We start from the raw sequence: 23481 nt of genomic DNA on the forward strand, positions 1-23481 counted from the left end.
AGCTTGAGCGCAACCACGAGCACGGCGGCCGTGGAGAGGGGTAGTCCTGATGGCCCCGGGCCGGCCCGGAGCCAGGGTAGACCTTTTGTCCCCCGCCACCGCTCACATCCAGGGCACTGCAATGAACCCAGCAGCCCCGGAGCCAGGGTAGACCTGTTGTCCTGGCCACAACACCTTACGGTCACTCAGCATCGGGGTAGACCTGTTGACCCTGGCCATGAAGGTCCTGCCACGAAGCAGGTGACCCTGGAGCTGGGTAGACCTGATAACCCTGGGCCGGCGCGGAGTTGGGGATGACCTGATGTCACCCGTCACTGCCCGTGGCACGGGCACCGCCAAGAGCCGGGAGTCCCCAGATCCTGGTAGACCTGATGGCTCCGGAGACGGGTAGACCTGATTGCCCCAGGCTTGCCTGGAGCAAGAGTAGACCTGCTGCCCCCTGACAACGCTTGCCGCAAGGGTGCCGACCCAGCACCGGTGGCCCTGGAGCCAGGGGAAGCTCACAGCCTCCTTACAGCCCAGAGCCGGACAGCTCTAGCAGCCCCATCCCAGCCCATAAACCGCCCACTTTCAAGACCAACACATATTTTTGTATTTTTCTGGGTTGTATTTCGTTTTTTGGGGTGGTTTTTTGGAGGGCAGGTGAGGTGCAGGGCTTTTGTTTTGGGTTTTCTGGTTTTGTTTTGGATTTTTTGGGTTTTTTTCCTTTGGGTTTTGTGTTTTGTTTTGAGATTTTTTTGGTTTGGGGTTTTATTCAGTTTGTCTTTAGGGTTTTATTCCCCCCCATTTTCTCCTTTCTTGAAAGAATGGCTCTTCTATTTGCCTGGTATGAGAAACTTAGCCGAAAAAGAAATTTTCTTGGCAGATTTTGTTCAGTTTCCTTTATTATGCAGAGCACTCGCAGGCGAGCCGACGGGCAGCCCGTGCCCTGTGCTCGGGTCTCCTGAGGTGCAGAACTGTGGAAACGGCGTCCCCAGTGCCCCCCGCCCCCCGTCCGGGAGCCGACACAGCCCTGCCCCGCAGAAGAGAATGTCAGCGGGGCCAGCGGGGAAGAGAAGCCCGTCCGTGCGGCGGAAATCAGCTCGCAGCCGCCGGCCCCGGTGCGACTCGGCCCGGCCCGCCCCGCCGCCGGCAGCACCGCCGGCAAGCGGGCGGCCGCTTTGGGGCCGGTTCCTTCACGGCCCGCAGAGGTCTTCGGTCCTCGGAAGGAGCCTGGGGGGCCGCGGGGGCTCGGTGCCGAGGCGCCCGGGGCCGGCACGAAGCCGCCCGCCCTCGGGCCTCGTTGACACAGAGAGAGAGACAGACACAGGGACACACGCCCGGCTCCTCAGACACCACCGCTCCCCACCGCCCCCGCCGCTCCCGCTCGCACGGCCGCACACTCTCGCATCCCCTCTCTCCCCGCCCCTGCCCTGCCCTGCCCCTGCCCCTGCCCCTGCCCCTGCCCTGCCCCTGCCCTGCCCTGCCCCTGCCCCTGCCCCTGCCCCTGCCCCTGCCCCTGCCCCTGCCCCTGCCCCTGCCCCTGCCCCTGCCCCTGTCTGTCGCGGCCCCCGCCCAGCCATGGTTGGGAGCGCCCCGCCCTGCCCCATCAGACTCCTTGGCACCGCCTGCAGACTTTTGCCGCCCCCGCCCGGTCTCTCCTTGGCCAGTTCGCACAGAGGCAGGGGTAGGAGGGTACTGAAAACTTTCTCTTCATGGCCAACATCAAAAAATGTGAATATGATAAATTGAATCAAGCAAAACCCTTCCCTCTGCTCCTTGTGACATCCCAGCAGCATCTGACATGTCCACCATCTACAAGGCATTGCCATAAAGGCAGGATTTTAGACAAAGGCATAAGAAGAGGTGATAGGTAAAACTTACAATAAGATGCTGAGTAAGGAGTTATTTAAACTTCTGAAAAATTGGGAAACTCCCAAAAGCTCAAAGCATGAAGCCATTTAAAGGAGATGCATTGGAATGACCAGAGAACAGCTGCAGGAGGAAATCTGGGAGCAATGGGAAGGACATACATGCAGCTGCTCTAAATGAAGAGATGTCCTTAGATAGGGCCATTTAACCAGGAGTCCTGGAAACACCCAAAGGAAGCGCGTCATGAAATATTATACTGAATGTTGGTGGCAGAGGTAGAGGGGAAGATGAGTATTTCTTCTCCTGCCATCAGTAGAAGAAAGCAGTAGAGCCAGGAAATTGCTGTTCTGGGTGGGAAAACATTACCATTTCTTCAAAGTTCTCCAGTGAGGCAGATAATAAAGATTTGCTTGTATGTTATGGAACAGAGAGATATTGAAACCTGCTCCCCTTTCCATGAACAGGCATGTTCTACTTGTTGGGCCCCAGTACCCTGAGGTGCTGAGCTGGGATTGGCATATCTAAGAGAGGAGCTGAGGTAGAGCAGAGCACCTTGCAGGCTGAGGTGTCTGCTGGAATTGCATGTCCTCCCCATGCCACAGCTTCCCTGCATTTCCCTCCTCCAGCCTCTGTCCCCAGCACAGCCATGGAGGCTCTTTGGCCTCTTGACTTTTCCTGCAGGCATCAAGAGCAGCTGAGCTCTGCCTTTGGCACAGTCAGCCCTGGCCAGCGCAGGCCATGCTCAGCAATTCCTTGTCTGTGCCCGGACTTGCTGCCAGCCCCGGCAGCGGCTGCGGGGCCCCTTTGTGGCCCTGTGCTGGCCCAGCCATGGTGCCACAGCCCCTGTGCAGCCCAGGCCAGGCCAGGAGCATTGGGGCTGGGAACGGCCCCTGTGCCGTGGGGCCCTGGGCAGCCTTGGGGCTCTGTGCCCCATGGCCTCCCTGCTGGGCAGCCTCTGCCAGCTCCTGCAGAGCCCGTGGGGGCTCCTTCTGCTGCCCTGAGCCTGCAGAGCAGGGCAGCGTTGGCTGATGGTCTGAGTCATTCCTAAAGATCCCGTCGGGCTGTCTCAGACACTTGGGGCCAGGGATTCCTTCCAACCTGGGCCACTTTGGGTGGGCACGGGGTGGCCCCAGGGCAGGTGGCAGTGCGTGCAAGGGCCCTTGGTGACAGGGTGCAGCATGGTCACCGTGGAATGGAACGGGACAGGGATTCCAAGGGCCCTTGGTGACACCGTGCAGCATGGTCACCATGGAATGGAACGGGACAGGGATTCCAAGGGCCCTTGGTGACACGCTCTGGCAGAGGTGTTGGCAGTTACAAGTTACAGTTACACTCCACAGTGCTCGGTGCACACGACGAGAGAGGACGCGAGAGAGCGGTGCTGTGAGGAGCCCTCGCACAGCCACTCGTTCCTTGCTGACCCAGAGCTTTCCCAAGGTATTACTCCTGCAGGTGAGCTCGTGGCCAGAGCAGAGCACTTGGTGACCCCTGGCCTTCCCAAGGCAAATCTTCTGCAGCTGCCCTCGAGGGCAGACTGTGGCATTTGCTTTTCACTGTCCTTGACAGGAGTCTCCTGTCCTTGTGGCTGGAGCCCCAAGAGCAGAGTGCAGGACTTGCTGTCCTGTAGCCTTGCCAAGTCTTCACACTTGCAGGTGCCCTCAAGGCACGACTGCAGCACTTGCTGACTTGGACCTTTTCCTTTTCACCTTCTGCAAGCAGCCATGAATCCAGGCAGTGTCGTAGAGCACAGACCTGCGAGCGTGCCCAAGCTGGCCTGGGGGAAGGAGGAGAAAGAAGGCCCTGGAACTGCCCCAGCACAGCAGCCTGAAGAGCTGGAGCAGTTCCAGCCACGGCAGAAGGGTGAGTGGCAGAGCTGGGCCGCAGGGCTGGTGCCTGCAGCCAGCTTGGCCCCATGCCATGCCATGCCATGCCATGCCATGCCATGCCATGCCATACCATGCCATGCCATGCCATGCCATGCCATGCCATGCCATGCCATGCCATGCCATCCCCTGGGGCCATGCCCATGGTCAGGATGGAATAGGGGCCGGGCAGACACCCCACAGCCGTGCTCCATGCCCTGGGCCGTCACGGGGCTGTCCCTGCCTGGGCAGCGCAGGGCTGGGCTGTGTTCTCCGGCCTCTCCGGCAGCCCCTCAGCTCGGGCTGCGCTCGCTCTTTCCCAGATGCAGCCCTGGACCAGAGACAAGAGCAGGAACCCGCCCATGGCCGCTTCCACAGAACAGCACAGGTACCTGCAGCCATCCCCACCTGGGCTGGGCCTGCTGTCACTGCTCAGCCCAGCAGCACACCTGCAGCATGCCATGGCTTCTTGCTCTTCTCCTACAGCTCGTTTGCAAATTCATCAAGAGAATTCGGCAGGAAGAGACCAGTGTCATGAGCCCTGGGCTCAGAGCATACTCAGAGCTCCTCGGACATGAGACCAGTGCCGCCCTGCTGGATTTGCTTGTGCAGAGTGGTGTTCCCAGAGCAGAGCAAGTAAGCAGATGTGGCCAGGCTTCAATTGCCCCATGAGTCACATAGCTTCCCAAGCCACTAGTGCTGGCCCCTGTGAGCCTTTGAGGCCATCGCAGTGTGGCGGGAAGGGAAGCACTTCTCTCGGGACCCTGGGAACGCTGATCCCTCTGGCAGCTTTCCAAGTCTCCCTGTGCCTTCTCCAGGTGCCCGGCATGGTGAGATACATCCACCAGTGGCTCATGGCCAATGATTCTGCTGAGCACAGGCTGGACAACGCCCTGCTGTATCTCACAGAAGCGCAGCCAAATGAGGCAGTAATGACACTCCTGCGTGTGGCCCCATCCTGTGACAGGTATGGGGCCCATCTGCCCAGAGGGCTCAGGGCTCACCCCAACCCATCGCCCTGTACAGCCTGGGCCAGGTTTCTGACCAACAGAGAGTCCCAGGGCCCTCTGGCTGCTCCCTTTCCAGGCCCTGGCATGTCAGCCCCAAGCCTGCTGCCATGCTCCCTCGTTGTCCCACAGGGGCCTGTCCCCACAGGGCTGGGCTGCCTGGCTGCTGCTGGAGAGGGGCAGTGGGCAAAGGCAGAGCCGGCAGTCAACCCGGGCCTCTAGAGATGCCCAGACCACGGTGCTGTGTCTGAGATGCCCTGAGACAGAGCTCTAACCCCGCAGAGCTGCCATGGCCATGTGGAAGACCATCATGTGCACACCCTGGACTGCAGAGCTGGCACAGCAGATACTCCTGGATGTGCTGGGGAGCTGGCCAGAGCACAGCATGAGCACCTGCGATGGGAACAGAATGACTGTCTTTGCCCTGGCTGTGAGTTTCTGCCAGTGGACTTTGCTGGCCCCAAGGCCACCTGTCCAGCAGCTCTCCATCCTCCTTTCCCCACTGCATCTCCCTGCCTCAGGCACTGGCCTGAAAGCTGGCCTAGGGACAGCTGCAGGGCCACCAGGCCCGCTGCTCCCCCTGTGTCTCTCTGGGCCTCTCCCTGCCACGCTCGGGCCCTGTCACACGGACACCTTGCCACTGAACGCTGCCTCGGGGGGCTTCGTCCTTTGCAGGCAACTGTGGTGATATGGAAGATCCTTCAGGAGCGCTGTGTCCCAGATATAGTGGATGAGCATTTCCCGCAGTTATTTGTGCATCTGCTCTTCCAAGTGTTCTTCAGCACCAAAGAGATGCCAGAGGAGGTGGATACCTTCTGGAAGGGATGCCAGGAAGAACATGGCCTTGCCAGCAGCCCCAACAGGTGCTCTATCCCAATCCTTCTGTCCCTGCCACATGGCCAGGGCAGGAGCCAGTGCTCCCAGTGTGACCCGGGCTTTGCTCTGCACTCAGGTTTGCAGTGAGGACCCTGAAGTCCCTGCTGTGCCAAATGGACTATGAGGATGTGGTGTTGTCAATGGAGCGCAAGCGTGGCTGGGACACGCTGCTCTGTGCTGACACCCACATTTATGCCGTGGGTCTGCTGGCCAGGTGAGACCCCCTTCTCCCCATTGCTCCCGGCATTTGTGCTCTGTGGCTGGGATATCCCACTCAGTCCCCATGGCCATGGGCCAGAGGGACGAGGGACAGCCAAGCAGACTGGGAAAGGCTGGGAGAGGAGGGTGCCCAGCAGCAGCCACATCTCAAAGGGCCCAGGTCCCCCTGCAGGGTGGGGGGTAAAGACAAGAACTGCATCAGTCTGTCCTGGGAGGGGCTTCCCCCCCCGACTCAGGGTCTTAGTGTCGTAGGAGCGGGCCTCCGGCCAGTAATTATCACTGACTCCATGTATTTCAGAGGTCCGATCAATAATAATTATTATTAAGAAACCCATTGTTCTTATAGATAGTTATGATATAGGTTGATTTAATGTGTTTTCTAGTCTAAACACTATACCATTAGTTACTTAAGAAAGCACATTTTGGTAGACAAATCTCTGTAACATATTCCGAATGTTCACAATGCCAGGTGCAGCATGTTAAGATAAGAATGTTTTTTCATTCTTTCCTCTGATCTTCTCAGACTTTCTCAGGCGATGCCTGGGAAAGTTGTTTGTTTCTCTCTGAGGCCAGAGAGCTGCTGCCACATCTTAGTGCCATTTTCTGCCTTCCAGGGAGATGGGCAAAGAATCCATCGATGAGTGTAAAAGCATCTTAGACTATCTCCTTCAGTTGCTCCGCAAAGAGATGCCATACTGGCACTTCCCTGCCCTGGCATTCCTTGTGGAGGTGAGTCTGAAGGCCGGCGCTGCCTCCCAGCTCTCTGCCCTCTCGTAGCCGCAGCTGCCTGGGATGGTGCCCACGCCCTGCGCTGCTGCCTGGTCCCCGCCCTGTGCGGTTCTGGGCTCCTGCCGGCCGGGTCCCCTGTCACTGCCCTGTGCCTTTCAGGTCCTGCATTGCCTGGACTTGAGTGCATGCAGTGACAGCATCATGGATCTCTTGTCGAGGCACTTGCTGAGTGAGCACACGGAGATGCGCCGCCAGGTTCTGAGAGCCCTCCTCTTGGTCAGGGATAATCCCTCGATGGTAAGGAGGGGGCAGCAGCTGAAGCCGTGCAGGCAGCGTGGTGCTGGGGAACACAGTTGCTGGTCTTCAGGCACTGGGTCAGCTGCTCCCAGCTCTCCTGCCTCCCACTTCAGCTGCCCGAGGGCTGCGGGACAGGCCTTTGGCCTCTGGGCCCTGTGGCAGCAGGGTGGCCTTTCACACACTTTTGTTCCGCACAGGCCAAAAGAATGCGGAGCCTGACCGAAAGCCTCGGGGAGCTCCTGCAGGAAAATGATAGTGATGTGGTCAGGATGAGCATTGTTCTACTTAGTGATTTCTTCTTGGATAATGACACCCCAATACCCAGCCCCATCGCCCTGCAGCTGGCTAAGGTGCTCCTGCCACTCTTTGAACACGTAAGGCTCTGTGCCCTCAGCCACGGCCACTGGCTGCTGCCCAGACACTTGGTGCCCTGTGGAGATGCAGGCCTGCGCCAAGGTGGGCCAGAATCAGCTGATGCCAAGGTCTTGTTTCCTTCCTGTTACACAGGATGACTGGCATGTGCAGTGGATCTCCATGTTTGTATTTCGAGCCTTGCTGTCTACTGTAGTGGAAGAAGAGAAAAAGCTCCTGATGACACAAGTGTGTCACAGCCTGCTCCCACTCTTCTTCCACTGCCATGATGAGAATCAGAGTGTGGCAGAGGTGAGGACTCACGGGCTGCTGCTGTCGCCCTGGGAGGGGGCTTGGCTGCCTCCTGCCCTGGCGCCTGGCAGGCTGCATCCTCCTCCTGGCCCTGGCACAGGGATGCTGATCCTGGGCTGCGGGGCCATTTCCGTGTCTCTACTGCTCTCCAGGCTTCTTGGGAAACCCTGCTTTGTGTGGCCAAATTCCTGAACAGGAGAGTTCTTGAAAAACCTGTAAAGAAGGAGAAACTGTGGAGGTTCATTGAGATCCTGGTAAGGAGGGCTGGGAAGCCGCAGCCCCAGCCTGGAGCAGCCCCTGAGCGCGGTGCTCGGTGTGCGGGCTGGCAGCTGTGCCCCTGCCCGCTGCTGCAGCCCGAGGCCGCGCGGGCTCTGCTCCAGGCTCCTGCGGCCCGAGCCGGGTGCCCATGGAGCCCCGGCCCGGGGGGCTGCGGGGCCAACCCTTCCCTCCTGTCGCTCTCTCCAGCTGGCAGAGGACAGCAGCAGCGTGGCCGAGCACCTGCGCCGGGCCCTGCCCTACCTGCAGAGCCCACAGGAGCCCCTGCGAGAGGCGGCCGTCAGGTTCATGGGTGAGCCACGAGCCGGGCCAGGAGGGCGTGTGGGCACAGGGCCGGCGGCGCCGCTGGCAGGGAGCTGTGCCGCTGGGCCTGACAGGCTCTGTGTTCCCAGGGACGGCCGGGCGGTACCTGAGGGGGAGGAAGGAAGAGCTCCATCTCATCTGTGAGGGTGAGTGAGGGCAGCGGGCTGCACGCGAGGGCTGGCGGGGGAGCTGCGAGCCCTGCCCCGGCTGTGGAGGGCTCTGCTCCCTGTGCAGACCAGGGGCGGCGTGGACAGAGCACACAGAGCTTTCAGGGCACCTGGGGGATTCGTGGCTAGCAGCTTTGGGCTGATCCAGCTGGTCCCTGCTCCCTGCTGGCCATAGCCAGAGCCGGCTGGGATGGCCCTGGCACAGGGATCTCCTCGGGTCCCCTCAGATGCGGGAACTGACCATGGCGCTGTTCCTCTCTCTTTCAGCCCTAGAAGACACGGCCAATGACATCAGTGTCGCCGTTGCGAGCCTGGCAGTTCAAACGTTGTCTGTCCTCCAGGGAATAGAGAGAGCTCGATATTCCCGCTTCCACAGCCTGCATGATCGGCTCTGCAGGGCATGGAGGAGACGGCCTCGTCTGTCGGGGCTCGGCTGGCTGCGCTGCTGCAGCTCTGCAGAGAGCTGATCCCAGAGGCTCTGTCTGCTGGGGCCACTCGAGCCAGCAGGAATGTTTCGTTTCTTTAGGATTGTTCTTTTCTTCTTTTTGTTTTTCTTTAGCATAGAAATATAGGATGTGTTGTAATAGACAGACTCCCAGGATCTTTCTTTTGCTGCCCAGGCTCTGCAGGGCCTAGGGGAAGAGGGAGAAAAGGGTTCCTGGGCTCAGCAAGCTGCCCAGGCATGCAGGGTTGCAGGGAAAATGGCCAGAAGCCCCTTGGCCTTTGGTGGTTCTGCTGAAGCCTTTGTGCTGCCCACAGAGCAGATGGGCAGGGGCTGGAGCTGTGGGGATCTCTGTGAGAGCGGTGCCTGGAGATGGCCACAAGCCCTGTCCCAGGCAGGAAGCGCCATCCGTGTCCTCCTGCCCGTGTGTTGCTGCCTGGAATGCTGAGGGCTCCCAGGTGCCTCTTGATGGATCAGGTTGGCCAGGCTGGGGGAGACCCTGAGGGGACGGGGCCACGAAGGGATGAGGGGCTGTGGAAGCCCAGACAGGACAAGGCAGTGGGAAGGCACGGGGGGGACGTGTGAGGGAGTGGGTAACGTTGGCTCGGGGAGGAAAGTTGGTTGGAACCAAAGGCACCACTCACCCTCACAAAAATATCACCAAAAGTCCTCACAAAAATATCATCAAAATCCCATAAAAATCCCCCCCAAAACACCCAAAACCCAACTAAAATCTTCCTAAAAAATCCCCCCAAACTCCCCAAAATCCAATAGAAATCGACTCAAAATCCTCACAAAAAATCCCACCAAAAATACCATAAAATTCCCACAAAAATTCCACTGTAGATTCCTTGAAAATGCCAGAAAAACCACACAAAATCCCAGGTAAATCTCCACAAAAATTCCACCCAAAAGCCCACAAAACTCACCCAAAAAAATCCACAAAAAATCACCCCAAGGCTCACAGAAATCCCTCAAAATCCCCATAAAAATCGCCCCCAAAATCCCCTTAAATGCCACACAAAAATCCCACAAAAAGTCCCACTAAATCCCCATGAAAATCCCACAGAATCCACAGAGAAAAATTTGTACAAAAATGCAGCCAAAAATCCCCCAATCACACAAAATCCACACAAAAAATCCCACCAAATCACCCAAAATATCCGACCAAAATTTCCCTAAACCCCCGCAAAATCCACACCAAATACACTCAAAAAATCCGCGCCGAAATCCCACCAAACCCCTCTCAAATTCCCCAAAAAATGCCCCCAAGTCCTATCACATCCCACCCGAAGTGCGAGGAAATCCACCCAAAAATCCCCACGAAAACTTCCCTCAAAATGCCAGCCAAACCTCCCAGGAGCAGCCCAAGAATCCCGCAGAGATCGCTGCGAGTGCCCGAATCGCCCGGAACAATCGCCGAGCCATCCCCGGCCGGCCCCGCGCTCCGGCCCCGCTCTCTGTGGGGCCGGGGCCTCTCCCCCCTTGGCTCTGCGCTGGTCCCGTTCGCGCTCCGCTCCCGCTCCCGCCCCACCAGCGCTCCCTGCCCTGGGCCGCGCTGGCCGAGCCCGGCCGGGCGCGCTGGATCCGCTGGGACGGCGCATCCCGGCCCCGGCCCCGGCCCCGCGGGGCTCCCGGGGCAGCTCCGGCCGGGATGCGGCACTGCCGCGGGGCTTTGGGCTTTCCCGGCGCTGCCCGGCGGCTCCCGGGGATCTGCGGCTTCCCGAGGGACTCGGGGAGCTTCCAGAGGGGACCTGGGCTGGCTCCGGGGGGATTTGGGATCACTCCGGGGGGAGCTGGGGACGGCTCGGGGGGTTTGGGGTTGTTCCCGAGGATTTTGGGGGGATCTGGAAGAGGCTCCAGAGGGGATCTGGGGCTTTCTGAGGGATCTGGGGGAATTCTGAGGGGATCTGGGAGAGTTTCAAGAGGGATTTTGGGGTCTTCCAAGGGATTTTCAGAAGTTCTGAGGGATTTGGGGATGCTCCAGAATGGATCTGGGGCAGTTCCAGAAGCAATCAGGGACGTTTTTGAGGGATTTTGGCAAGTCCTAGAAGGAATTCAGGGAATTTCAGCAGGATTTTGGGGTAATTCAGAGGAATTGGGGAGGTTCCAGCAGGGATTTGGGGTCATTCCCAGGGGATTGGGGGGTGGATTTCTGGTGAGATTTCCGTTTCTTCCCCAGATTTCAGGCTTTTTCCCAAGATTTCCTGTTTTTTCAAGAATCTGTGGATTTTTCCCTGAATTTGGGTCTCACTGTGGGGTAGAAGGGGAAGGTTTAGGAGATTCAGGGTGAATTCTTGGGGGCTCCTGGACGGATTTTGGGTGGGTTCCCAATTGAATTTTGTGCTTTTGTCCCAGAATTACAGGATTTTTCCCAAAATTTGGGTATTTGCCTGAAGATTCTGCTATTACCACTGGTTTGTCCCGGAAGGGGAAGCTTTGGCGGGTGGGGGGGGGGCGTTATGGTGGATTTTAGGGATACTGAGGCTGGATTTGGGTTTTTTCCCAAGGATTTTGGAGTTTTTCCCAGAATTTCAGGATTGTTCCCAAAATCCCAGGACTTCTACTCTGATTTGTCTCTTACCATGGGCATTTGGTAGAAGGGGAAGCTTTGGGGCGGTTCCTGGTTTGATTTTGGCGATATTTGAGGCTGCATTTTGAGTTTTTCCCCCAGGAATTCAGGATTTCTCCCAGAATTTCAGGATTTTTTCCCAAAATGTCAGGATTTTCCCAAGGATTTGGGTCTCACCATGGACTCGTCATAGAAGGGGAAGCTTTGGGGGGTTCCTGGTTGGATTTAGGGGTGTTTCCAACTCAATTTCAGGGATTCTTGATGGGATTTGGGGGGGAATCCTGGTTGGGTTTGTTTTTTTTCCTCAGGATTTTGGGTTTTTTCCATGAGAATTCCAGGATTTCACCCAGCATTTCTGTCTTACCATGGGCTTGTCATAGAAAGGGAAGCTTTGGGGTGCTCAGGGTGAATGAGTTTGGTGGGATTCCAAGTTGGACTTTGGGGGTATCTGAGGCCAGAGTTTGGCGGTTTTTCCCCAGCATTGCAGTTCTTTCCCCAGTGCCAGAACTCCCCCAGTCGCTGTCTCCCCACGGGTTGGCCGCAGGAGGGGAAGCCCTGCAGGGAGCGCAGGGCGTTGGTGGCGCTGCTCATCTCCCTGAAGGTGAGGAAGGCCTGGCCCCGCAGGCCGAGACTGCGCCGCACCAAAATGTCCAAAATCTGCCCAAACGGCGAGGAAACGGCGCAGAGGGACTTCTCCAGCTCGGGGACACCCAGGGGACAGCCTGAGCCCCTGGGGACAGGCACGGACACTCTCAGAGCCCCCAGGACCCCCCAGCCATCCCCGTCCTCCTTGGTGTCCCGGTTCAGGTGGTTGATGGAGATGCTGGGCTGGGGCCGGGGGTCCTGCACCGCCAGGGCCGGGACCCCTCTGTGGGGACAGGGGGGCTTCAGGGGGCGTCTGGGGGGCTGCGACCCCTTCACCCCCTGGCACCCCTTTAGGTGTCCCCAGAGCCCCAAATCCACCCCAGACCCACCTAAAGCCCCCAAATTACCCTCAGATCCCCCCACTTTACCCCAAAATTGACCCCAGAGCCACCTCAGAACCCCCAGATCCCCCCAGTTCCTCTCACAACTCCGCCAAAGTCCCCTCGGACCCCCGCAATTACCCTCAGATCCCCCTAAACCCAACGGAGAACGCTCCAGAAGCTCTCAAGCTCCCCCCAAAGCTCCCTAAAGCCCCCTCATTCCCCCAAACCCAGCAGACACACGCCTATTTCCTGTCAGTTCCCCAGAAATCCCCAATTTCTCCCCGAGCCGCCCCAAACCCCCCGTTCAGTTTCCCCGGCCCCACCTCAGCCCCTCCTCAGCCGCGCTCCCCTGACAATTTCCCGCCTGCCCCGCGCGCGCGGGCTCCTCCAGCCAATAGCGGCGCGCCCCGTGCCGAACCAACCAATCAGCGCGCGGCTGCAGCCAATCAGAGGGAGCCGGGAGCGGCGCCCCTCCCCCGGCGGCCCCGCCCCCCGGGCTCGGGCGGGCCCTGCGGGCGGCGCTGCCAGAGCGGGGGAGGCGCTGGGAGAGGCGGGAGCCGCGGGAGCCGCGGGGGCCGCAACGCTGGGGAGGGGGCTCCGCACAGGGGCCGGGGGCTGGGAGGGGCTGGGGGGGCTGGGGAGGGGTCCTGGGGGGATCGGGGGCCTTTGGGGAGGGATCCGGGGGGAGTTTAGGGAGGGCTCTGGGGGGTCCTGGATGGCTCATGGAGGAGTCCTCGGGGCAGTCTGGGCGTCCTGGAGGGCTCTTGGGTGGGGGATCCTGAGGGGTCCTGGAGGTGTCAGGGAGAGTCTGGGGAGGGGTCTTGGAGCATTGTGGGGGGACCTGGGGGGTGGGGATGGGTCCTGAGAGGGGCCTGGAGGGGGGGTCTTGGGAGGGTCTGGGCGGAGTTGGGGGAGCGGTTTGGGGGGTCCTGGTGGCGTCCTAGGAGGTTTTGGAGGTTTTGGGGAGGGGCTTTGGGGGATCTGGAAGGGTCCCAGAGAGGGTCTGGGGGGGGTTGGGGGTTTTTGGGAGAGGTCCTGGAGGGATCTGGGGAGAGGCTGGGGGGTCCAGAGTTGGGTTTGGGGCGGGGTCTGGAGGGTCCTGGAAGGGTCTTGGGAAGGGTCTCAGGGGGCATCCTGGGCTGGGTGCAATTGGGGTCTGGGGGCTCTCAGGGGGTCCTGGGCCAACTTTGGCGGGGGGCTCTGGGGAAGATTTGGGGTTCCTGGAGGGGGTCCTATGGAGATCTGGGGGTCCCAGGCAGTCCCAGGCCCACCCTGAATGGGGTATGGGGGATTCGGGGGACGGGGGCACAACAGCAGCGATTTTTAGGGGATTTTGGGGCTTTTTAGTGGAATTTTGGGGGCCTTCATGTAGTAAACAGGGCTCGTGCCTTTATTAATGTTCAGCTCTTTATTCAAAAGATCAGCAGAGCAAGGGAGCTCAATACAGAGCTCACCCCCGCTGTTGTAGCTTTTTCCCAGTAGCCAAAGGGCGAGAAGGCTGCAGAGTCTGTCCCTGGAGTCTCCGTGGCACACTGGTAGCCGGAGGTGAAGAGGTGTGCAGTCTGTGTCTGAAGTCCTGGTAGCCGAAGGGTGAGGGCATGTGCAGAGCCTGCTGCCAAAGTGCAGCAGCAGCTGTCCCCTGTCCTTCCCTCCTGGGAACACCAGGAAGAGTTGTTCCTTTGTTCCTGCTTCCCACAGCCCAGTCCAGTCTGGTCCCCTGCAGGCTATGGTGACAGGTCAGACACAGACCAGGGATGTGGTTCCCTTTTCCCCAAGCAGCTCACCCATCCAGCCCCCTCCACTGTGCCCAGCCTTCCACTTAGGGGTGTTTTCATCCCCAAAACCCCCTCCCGTGATTCCACTGGTCTCTCTATTTTGCATCCCAGTCCTAGAATGGTAGTGTGGGTGGGGGTGTAGGTGATTCCCAGGAGCAATTCGCTAATTAATATTTCAATGTCAGTACTTAGCCCAAACCGAAATGTCTCAGCAAGGCTGTTTTCTTCATAATAAATCCCTCCACTATTTCTTTGATCGGGCTTAAGCCCGCATCAACTTACAGTCTCTGGCTTTTGAGGGTTAGCTTCTTTGGGTAATTCTCTTAATTCCTAGCAACTAAGTGAGACTTAATAATATTCTAACTAAAACTTTCTTCAGTTGACCTGCTTGGCTAAAGGACACTTATTAAAGAATTACAAAGTGTTTAAACTTTTACCGTGGTACTTTAACTCAGAAATGGTTATTACTACCTTACTGTATATCAGCTTCTAGCAAGTTTTTTAAAATTAGTTTTAAGTCTTCAGGTCCCCTAATTACCGTCCATAGACAAGAGGAGGTGGGTGACCCTGTTGGGTGTGGTCTGGTGTCTGGTGGTGGCAGATCTTTTTCCAACCATTCTGTTCTGCTAGCTGTCAATCCCACCCGCAGCTTGAGCGCAACCACGAGCACGGCGGCCGTGGAGAGGGGTAGTCCTGATGGCCCCGGGCCGGCCCGGAGCCAGGGTAGACCTTTTGTCCCCCGCCACCGCTCACATCCAGGGCACTGCAATGAACCCAGCAGCCCCGGAGCCAGGGTAGACCTGTTGTCCTGGCCACAACACCTTACGGTCACTCAGCATCGGGGTAGACCTGTTGACCCTGGCCATGAAGGTCCTGCCACGAAGCAGGTGACCCTGGAGCTGGGTAGACCTGATAACCCTGGGCCGGCGCGGAGTTGGGGATGACCTGATGTCACCCGTCACTGCCCGTGGCACGGGCACCGCCAAGAGCCGGGAGTCCCCAGATCCTGGTAGACCTGATGGCTCCGGAGACGGGTAGACCTGATTGCCCCAGGCTTGCCTGGAGCAAGAGTAGACCTGCTGCCCCCTGACAACGCTTGCCGCAAGGGTGCCGACCCAGCACCGGTGGCCCTGGAGCCAGGGGAAGCTCACAGCCTCCTTACAGCCCAGAGCCGGACAGCTCTAGCAGCCCCATCCCAGCCCATAAACCGCCCACTTTCAAGACCAACACATATTTTTGTATTTTTCTGGGTTGTATTTCGTTTTTTGGGGTGGTTTTTTGGAGGGCAGGTGAGGTGCAGGGCTTTTGTTTTGGGTTTTCTGGTTTTGTTTTGGATTTTTTGGGTTTTTTTCCTTTGGGTTTTGTGTTTTGTTTTGAGATTTTTTTGGTTTGGGGTTTTATTCAGTTTGTCTTTAGGGTTTTATTCCCCCCCATTTTCTCCTTTCTTGAAAGAATGGCTCTTCTATTTGCCTGGTATGAGAAACTTAGCCGAAAAAGAAATTTTCTTGGCAGATTTTGTTCAGTTTCCTTTATTATGCAGAGCACTCGCAGGCGAGCCGACGGGCAGCCCGTGCCCTGTGCTCGGGTCTCCTGAGGTGCAGAACTGTGGAAACGGCGTCCCCAGTGCCCCCCGCCCCCCGTCCGGGAGCCGACACAGCCCTGCCCCGCAGAAGAGAATGTCAGCGGGGCCAGCGGGGAAGAGAAGCCCGTCCGTGCGGCGGAAATCAGCTCGCAGCCGCCGGCCCCGGTGCGACTCGGCCCGGCCCGCCCCGCCGCCGGCAGCACCGCCGGCAAGCGGGCGGCCGCTTTGGGGCCGGTTCCTTCACGGCCCGCAGAGGTCTTCGGTCCTCGGAAGGAGCCTGGGGGGCCGCGGGGGCTCGGTGCCGAGGCGCCCGGGGCCGGCACGAAGCCGCCCGCCCTCGGGCCTCGTTGACACAGAGAGAGAGACAGACACAGGGACACACGCCCGGCTCCTCAGACACCACCGCTCCCCACCGCCCCCGCCGCTCCCGCTCGCACGGCCGCACACTCTCGCATCCCCTCTCTCCCCGCCCCTGCCCTGCCCTGCCCCTGCCCCTGCCCCTGCCCCTGCCCTGCCCCTGCCCTGCCCTGCCCCTGCCCCTGCCCCTGCCCCTGCCCCTGCCCCTGCCCCTGCCCCTGCCCCTGCCCCTGCCCCTGCCCCTGTCTGTCGCGGCCCCCGCCCAGCCATGGTTGGGAGCGCCCCGCCCTGCCCCATCAGACTCCTTGGCACCGCCTGCAGACTTTTGCCGCCCCCGCCCGGTCTCTCCTTGGCCAGTTCGCACAGAGGCAGGGGTAGGAGGGTACTGAAAACTTTCTCTTCATGGCCAACATCAAAAAATGTGAATATGATAAATTGAATCAAGCAAAACCCTTCCCTCTGCTCCTTGTGACATCCCAGCAGCATCTGACATGTCCACCATCTACAAGGCATTGCCATAAAGGCAGGATTTTAGACAAAGGCATAAGAAGAGGTGATAGGTAAAACTTACAATAAGATGCTGAGTAAGGAGTTATTTAAACTTCTGAAAAATTGGGAAACTCCCAAAAGCTCAAAGCATGAAGCCATTTAAAGGAGATGCATTGGAATGACCAGAGAACAGCTGCAGGAGGAAATCTGGGAGCAATGGGAAGGACATACATGCAGCTGCTCTAAATGAAGAGATGTCCTTAGATAGGGCCATTTAACCAGGAGTCCTGGAAACACCCAAAGGAAGCGCGTCATGAAATATTATACTGAATGTTGGTGGCAGAGGTAGAGGGGAAGATGAGTATTTCTTCTCCTGCCATCAGTAGAAGAAAGCAGTAGAGCCAGGAAATTGCTGTTCTGGGTGGGAAAACATTACCATTTCTTCAAAGTTCTCCAGTGAGCCAGATAATAAAGATTTGCTTGTATGTTATGGAACAGAGAGATATTGAAACCTGCTCCCCTTTCCATGAACAGGCATGTTCTACTTGTTGGGCCCCAGTACCCTGAGGTGCTGAGCTGGGATTGGCATATCTAAGAGAGGAGCTGAGGTAGAGCAGAGCACCTTGCAGGCTGAGGTGTCTGCTGGAATTGCATGTCCTCCCCATGCCACAGCTTCCCTGCATTTCCCTCCTCCAGCCTCTGTCCCCAGCACAGCCATGGAGGCTCTTTGGCCTCTTGACTTTTCCTGCAGGCATCAAGAGCAGCTGAGCTCTGCCTTTGGCACAGTCAGCCCTGGCCAGCGCAGGCCATGCTCAGCAATTCCTTGTCTGTGCCCGGACTTGCTGCCAGCCCCGGCAGCGGCTGCGGGGCCCCTTTGTGGCCCTGTGCTGGCCCAGCCATGGTGCCACAGCCCCTGTGCAGCCCAGGCCAGGCCAGGAGCATTGGGGCTGGGAACGGCCCCTGTGCCGTGGGGCCCTGGGCAGCCTTGGGGCTCTGTGCCCCATGGCCTCCCTGCTGGGCAGCCTCTGCCAGCTCCTGCAGAGCCCGTGGGGGCTCCTTCTGCTGCCCTGAGCCTGCAGAGCAGGGCAGCGTTGGCTGATGGTCTGAGTCATTCCTAAAGATCCCGTCGGGCTGTCTCAGACACTTGGGGCCAGGGATTCCTTCCAACCTGGGCCACTTTGGGTGGGCACGGGGTGGCCCCAGGGCAGGTGGCAGTGCGTGCAAGGGCCCTTGGTGACAGGGTGCAGCATGGTCACCGTGGAATGGAACGGGACAGGGATTCCAAGGGCCCTTGGTGACACCGTGCAGCATGGTCACCATGGAATGGAACGGGACAGGGATTCCAAGGGCCCTTGGTGACACGCTCTGGCAGAGGTGTTGGCAGTTACAAGTTACAGTTACACTCCACAGTGCTCGGTGCACACGACGAGAGAGGACGCGAGAGAGCGGTGCTGTGAGGAGCCCTCGCACAGCCACTCGTTCCTTGCTGACCCAGAGCTTTCCCAAGGTATTACTCCTGCAGGTGAGCTCGTGGCCAGAGCAGAGCACTTGGTGACCCCTGGCCTTCCCAAGGCAAATCTTCTGCAGCTGCCCTCGAGGGCAGACTGTGGCATTTGCTTTTCACTGTCCTTGACAGGAGTCTCCTGTCCTTGTGGCTGGAGCCCCAAGAGCAGAGTGCAGGACTTGCTGTCCTGTAGCCTTGCCAAGTCTTCACACTTGCAGGTGCCCTCAAGGCACGACTGCAGCACTTGCTGACTTGGACCTTTTCCTTTTCACCTTCTGCAAGCAGCCATGAATCCAGGCAGTGTCGTAGAGCACAGACCTGCGAGCGTGCCCAAGCTGGCCTGGGGGAAGGAGGAGAAAGAAGGCCCTGGAACTGCCCCAGCACAGCAGCCTGAAGAGCTGGAGCAGTTCCAGCCACGGCAGAAGGGTGAGTGGCAGAGCTGGGCCGCAGGGCTGGTGCCTGCAGCCAGCTTGGCCCCATGCCATGCCATGCCATGCCATGCCATGCCATGCCATACCATGCCATGCCATGCCATGCCATGCCATGCCATGCCATGCCATGCCATGCCATCCCCTGGGGCCATGCCCATGGTCAGGATGGAATAGGGGCCGGGCAGACACCCCACAGCCGTGCTCCATGCCCTGGGCCGTCACGGGGCTGTCCCTGCCTGGGCAGCGCAGGGCTGGGCTGTGTTCTCCGGCCTCTCCGGCAGCCCCTCAGCTCGGGCTGCGCTCGCTCTTTCCCAGATGCAGCCCTGGACCAGAGACAAGAGCAGGAACCCGCCCATGGCCGCTTCCACAGAACAGCACAGGTACCTGCAGCCATCCCCACCTGGGCTGGGCCTGCTGTCACTGCTCAGCCCAGCAGCACACCTGCAGCATGCCATGGCTTCTTGCTCTTCTCCTACAGCTCGTTTGCAAATTCATCAAGAGAATTCGGCAGGAAGAGACCAGTGTCATGAGCCCTGGGCTCAGAGCATACTCAGAGCTCCTCGGACATGAGACCAGTGCCGCCCTGCTGGATTTGCTTGTGCAGAGTGGTGTTCCCAGAGCAGAGCAAGTAAGCAGATGTGGCCAGGCTTCAATTGCCCCATGAGTCACATAGCTTCCCAAGCCACTAGTGCTGGCCCCTGTGAGCCTTTGAGGCCATCGCAGTGTGGCGGGAAGGGAAGCACTTCTCTCGGGACCCTGGGAACGCTGATCCCTCTGGCAGCTTTCCAAGTCTCCCTGTGCCTTCTCCAGGTGCCCGGCATGGTGAGATACATCCACCAGTGGCTCATGGCCAATGATTCTGCTGAGCACAGGCTGGACAACGCCCTGCTGTATCTCACAGAAGCGCAGCCAAATGAGGCAGTAATGACACTCCTGCGTGTGGCCCCATCCTGTGACAGGTATGGGGCCCATCTGCCCAGAGGGCTCAGGGCTCACCCCAACCCATCGCCCTGTACAGCCTGGGCCAGGTTTCTGACCAACAGAGAGTCCCAGGGCCCTCTGGCTGCTCCCTTTCCAGGCCCTGGCATGTCAGCCCCAAGCCTGCTGCCATGCTCCCTCGTTGTCCCACAGGGGCCTGTCCCCACAGGGCTGGGCTGCCTGGCTGCTGCTGGAGAGGGGCAGTGGGCAAAGGCAGAGCCGGCAGTCAACCCGGGCCTCTAGAGATGCCCAGACCACGGTGCTGTGTCTGAGATGCCCTGAGACAGAGCTCTAACCCCGCAGAGCTGCCATGGCCATGTGGAAGACCATCATGTGCACACCCTGGACTGCAGAGCTGGCACAGCAGATACTCCTGGATGTGCTGGGGAGCTGGCCAGAGCACAGCATGAGCACCTGCGATGGGAACAGAATGACTGTCTTTGCCCTGGCTGTGAGTTTCTGCCAGTGGACTTTGCTGGCCCCAAGGCCACCTGTCCAGCAGCTCTCCATCCTCCTTTCCCCACTGCATCTCCCTGCCTCAGGCACTGGCCTGAAAGCTGGCCTAGGGACAGCTGCAGGGCCACCAGGCCCGCTGCTCCCCCTGTGTCTCTCTGGGCCTCTCCCTGCCACGCTTGGGCCCTGTCACACGGACACCTTGCCACTGAACGCTGCCTCGGGGGGCTTCGTCCTTTGCAGGCAACTGTGGTGATATGGAAGATCCTTCAGGAGCGCTGTGTCCCAGATATAGTGGATGAGCATTTCCCGCAGTTATTTGTGCATCTGCTCTTCCAAGTGTTCTTCAGCACCAAAGAGATGCCAGAGGAGGTGGATACCTTCTGGAAGGGATGCCAGGAAGAACATGGCCTTGCCAGCAGCCCCAACAGGTGCTCTATCCCAATCCTTCTGTCCCTGCCACATGGCCAGGGCAGGAGCCAGTGCTCCCAGTGTGACCCGGGCTTTGCTCTGCACTCAGGTTTGCAGTGAGGACCCTGAAGTCCCTGCTGTGCCAAATGGACTATGAGGATGTGGTGTTGTCAATGGAGCGCAAGCGTGGCTGGGACACGCTGCTCTGTGCTGACACCCACATTTATGCCGTGGGTCTGCTGGCCAGGTGAGACCCCCTTCTCCCCATTGCTCCCGGCATTTGTGCTCTGTGGCTGGGATATCCCACTCAGTCCCCATGGCCATGGGCCAGAGGGACGAGGGACAGCCAAGCAGACTGGGAAAGGCTGGGAGAGGAGGGTGCCCAGCAGCAGCCACATCTCAAAGGGCCCAGGTCCCCCTGCAGGGTGGGGGGTAAAGACAAGAACTGCATCAGTCTGTCCTGGGAGGGGCTTCCCCCCCCGACTCAGGGTCTTAGTGTCGTAGGAGCGGGCCTCCGGCCAGTAATTATCACTGACTCCATGTATTTCAGAGGTCCGATCAATAATAATTATTATTAAGAAACCCATTGTTCTTATAGATAGTTATGATATAGGTTGATTTAATGTGTTTTCTAGTCTAAACACTATACCATTAGTTACTTAAGAAAGCACATTTTGGTAGACAAATCTCTGTAACATATTCCGAATGTTCACAATGCCAGGTGCAGCATGTTAAGATAAGAATGTTTTTTCATTCTTTCCTCTGATCTTCTCAGACTTTCTCAGGCGATGCCTGGGAAAGTTGTTTGTTTCTCTCTGAGGCCAGAGAGCTGCTGCCACATCTTAGTGCCATTTTCTGCCTTCCAGGGAGATGGGCAAAGAATCCATCGATGAGTGTAAAAGCATCTTAGACTATCTCCTTCAGTTGCTCCGCAAAGAGATGCCATACTGGCACTTCCCTGCCCTGGCATTCCTTGTGGAGGTGAGTCTGAAGGCCGGCGCTGCCTCCCAGCTCTCTGCCCTCTCGTAGCCGCAGCTGCCTGGGATGGTGCCCACGCCCTGCGCTGCTGCCTGGTCCCCGCCCTGTGCGGTTCTGGGCTCCTGCCGGCCGGGTCCCCTGTCACTGCCCTGTGCCTTTCAGGTCCTGCATTGCCTGGACTTGAGTGCATGCAGTGACAGCATCATGGATCTCTTGTCGAGGCACTTGCTGAGTGAGCACACGGAGATGCGCCGCCAGGTTCTGAGAGCCCTCCTCTTGGTCAGGGATAATCCCTCGATGGTAAGGAGGGGGCAGCAGCTGAAGCCGTGCAGGCAGCGTGGTGCTGGGGAACACAGTTGCTGGTCTTCAGGCACTGGGTCAGCTGCTCCCAGCTCTCCTGCCTCCCACTTCAGCTGCCCGAGGGCTGCGGGACAGGCCTTTGGCCTCTGGGCCCTGTGGCAGCAGGGTGGCCTTTCACACACTTTTGTTCCGCACAGGCCAAAAGAATGCGGAGCCTGACCGAAAGCCTCGGGGAGCTCCTGCAGGAAAATGATAGTGATGTGGTCAGGATGAGCATTGTTCTACTTAGTGATTTCTTCTTGGATAATGACACCCCAATACCCAGCCCCATCGCCCTGCAGCTGGCTAAGGTGCTCCTGCCACTCTTTGAACACGTAAGGCTCTGTGCCCTCAGCCACGGCCACTGGCTGCTGCCCAGACACTTGGTGCCCTGTGGAGATGCAGGCCTGCGCCAAGGTGGGCCAGAATCAGCTGATGCCAAGGTCTTGTTTCCTTCCTGTTACACAGGATGACTGGCATGTGCAGTGGATCTCCATGTTTGTATTTCGAGCCTTGCTGTCTACTGTAGTGGAAGAAGAGAAAAAGCTCCTGATGACACAAGTGTGTCACAGCCTGCTCCCACTCTTCTTCCACTGCCATGATGAGAATCAGAGTGTGGCAGAGGTGAGGACTCACGGGCTGCTGCTGTCGCCCTGGGAGGGGGCTTGGCTGCCTCCTGCCCTGGCGCCTGGCAGGCTGCATCCTCCTCCTGGCCCTGGCACAGGGATGCTGATCCTGGGCTGCGGGGCCATTTCCGTGTCTCTACTGCTCTCCAGGCTTCTTGGGAAACCCTGCTTTGTGTGGCCAAATTCCTGAACAGGAGAGTTCTTGAAAAACCTGTAAAGAAGGAGAAACTGTGGAGGTTCATTGAGATCCTGGTAAGGAGGGCTGGGAAGCCGCAGCCCCAGCCTGGAGCAGCCCCTGAGCGCGGTGCTCGGTGTGCGGGCTGGCAGCTGTGCCCCTGCCCGCTGCTGCAGCCCGAGGCCGCGCGGGCTCTGCTCCAGGCTCCTGCGGCCCGAGCCGGGTGCCCATGGAGCCCCGGCCCGGGGGGCTGCGGGGCCAACCCTTCCCTCCTGTCGCTCTCTCCAGCTGGCAGAGGACAGCAGCAGCGTGGCCGAGCACCTGCGCCGGGCCCTGCCCTACCTGCAGAGCCCACAGGAGCCCCTGCGAGAGGCGGCCGTCAGGTTCATGGGTGAGCCACGAGCCGGGCCAGGAGGGCGTGTGGGCACAGGGCCGGCGGCGCCGCTGGCAGGGAGCTGTGCCGCTGGGCCTGACAGGCTCTGTGTTCCCAGGGACGGCCGGGCGGTACCTGAGGGGGAGGAAGGAAGAGCTCCATCTCATCTGTGAGGGTGAGTGAGGGCAGCGGGCTGCACGCGAGGGCTGGCGGGGGAGCTGCGAGCCCTGCCCCGGCTGTGGAGGGCTCTGCTCCCTGTGCAGACCAGGGGCGGCGTGGACAGAGCACACAGAGCTTTCAGGGCACCTGGGGGATTCGTGGCTAGCAGCTTTGGGCTGATCCAGCTGGTCCCTGCTCCCTGCTGGCCATAGCCAGAGCCGGCTGGGATGGCCCTGGCACAGGGATCTCCTCCGGTCCCCTCAGATGCGGGAACTGACCATGGCGCTGTTCCTCTCTCTTTCAGCCCTAGAAGACACGGCCAATGACATCAGTGTCGCCGTTGCGAGCCTGGCAGTTCAAACGTTGTCTGTCCTCCAGGGAATAGAGAGAGCTCGATATTCCCGCTTCCACAGCCTGCATGATCGGCTCTGCAGGGCATGGAGGAGACGGCCTCGTCTGTCGGGGCTCGGCTGGCTGCGCTGCTGCAGCTCTGCAGAGAGCTGATCCCAGAGGCTCTGTCTGCTGGGGCCACTCGAGCCAGCAGGAATGTTTCGTTTCTTTAGGATTGTTCTTTTCTTCTTTTTGTTTTTCTTTAGCATAGAAATATAGGATGTGTTGT

General features: G+C 59.0%; 2 protein-coding genes across 2 annotated transcripts; both read left to right on the top strand.

Annotated features, from left to right (window-relative positions):
- Positions 1 to 3192: 3192 nt before the first annotated feature.
- Positions 3193 to 8832, top strand: LOC146765032 (maestro heat-like repeat-containing protein family member 7). Its single transcript, XM_085563027.1, has 16 exons — positions 3193 to 3303; positions 3571 to 3711; positions 4037 to 4101; positions 4200 to 4349; positions 4532 to 4680; positions 5003 to 5150; positions 5396 to 5583; positions 5673 to 5810; positions 6430 to 6544; positions 6704 to 6841; positions 7039 to 7215; positions 7349 to 7504; positions 7657 to 7758; positions 7970 to 8072; positions 8173 to 8229; positions 8518 to 8832. The coding sequence occupies exons 2-16, from the start codon at positions 3573 to 3575 to the stop codon at positions 8715 to 8717; spliced, it is 2025 nt and encodes a 674-aa protein (XP_085419153.1). The 5' UTR covers positions 3193 to 3303; positions 3571 to 3572; the 3' UTR covers positions 8718 to 8832.
- Positions 8833 to 17846: 9014 nt separating this feature from the next.
- LOC146765033 (maestro heat-like repeat-containing protein family member 7) lies at positions 17847 to 23481 on the top strand. The gene is made up of 16 exons (XM_085563026.1): positions 17847 to 17957; positions 18225 to 18365; positions 18686 to 18750; positions 18849 to 18998; positions 19181 to 19329; positions 19652 to 19799; positions 20045 to 20232; positions 20322 to 20459; positions 21079 to 21193; positions 21353 to 21490; positions 21688 to 21864; positions 21998 to 22153; positions 22306 to 22407; positions 22619 to 22721; positions 22822 to 22878; positions 23167 to 23481. Exons 2-16 carry the CDS (start codon positions 18227 to 18229, stop codon positions 23364 to 23366), a joined length of 2025 nt encoding a protein of 674 aa, XP_085419152.1. The 5' UTR covers positions 17847 to 17957; positions 18225 to 18226; the 3' UTR covers positions 23367 to 23481.

Source organism: Lonchura striata, chromosome 29 (genome assembly GCF_050655825.1).
Source record: "Lonchura striata isolate lonStrDom1 chromosome 29, ASM5065582v1, whole genome shotgun sequence".
NCBI lineage: Eukaryota > Metazoa > Chordata > Aves > Passeriformes > Estrildidae > Lonchura > Lonchura striata.

What these genes read in the sequence shown, in the direction of transcription:
- LOC146765032 (XM_085563027.1), top strand. Translation starts at nt 3,573, where the DNA reads ATGAATCCAGGCAGTGTCGTAGAGCACAGACCTGCGAGCGTGCCCAAG. An exon ending in GTGGCCCCATCCTGTGACAG is followed by an intron (nt 4,681 to 5,002) that starts GTATGGGGCCCA and finishes CTAACCCCGCAG; the next exon opens with AGCTGCCATGGCCATGTGGA. An exon ending in GCCGTGGGTCTGCTGGCCAG is followed by an intron (nt 5,811 to 6,429) that starts GTGAGACCCCCT and finishes TCTGCCTTCCAG; the next exon opens with GGAGATGGGCAAAGAATCCA.
- LOC146765033 (XM_085563026.1), top strand. Translation starts at nt 18,227, where the DNA reads ATGAATCCAGGCAGTGTCGTAGAGCACAGACCTGCGAGCGTGCCCAAG. An exon ending in CCCTGGCATTCCTTGTGGAG is followed by an intron (nt 21,194 to 21,352) that starts GTGAGTCTGAAG and finishes TGTGCCTTTCAG; the next exon opens with GTCCTGCATTGCCTGGACTT. An exon ending in TCAGGGATAATCCCTCGATG is followed by an intron (nt 21,491 to 21,687) that starts GTAAGGAGGGGG and finishes TGTTCCGCACAG; the next exon opens with GCCAAAAGAATGCGGAGCCT.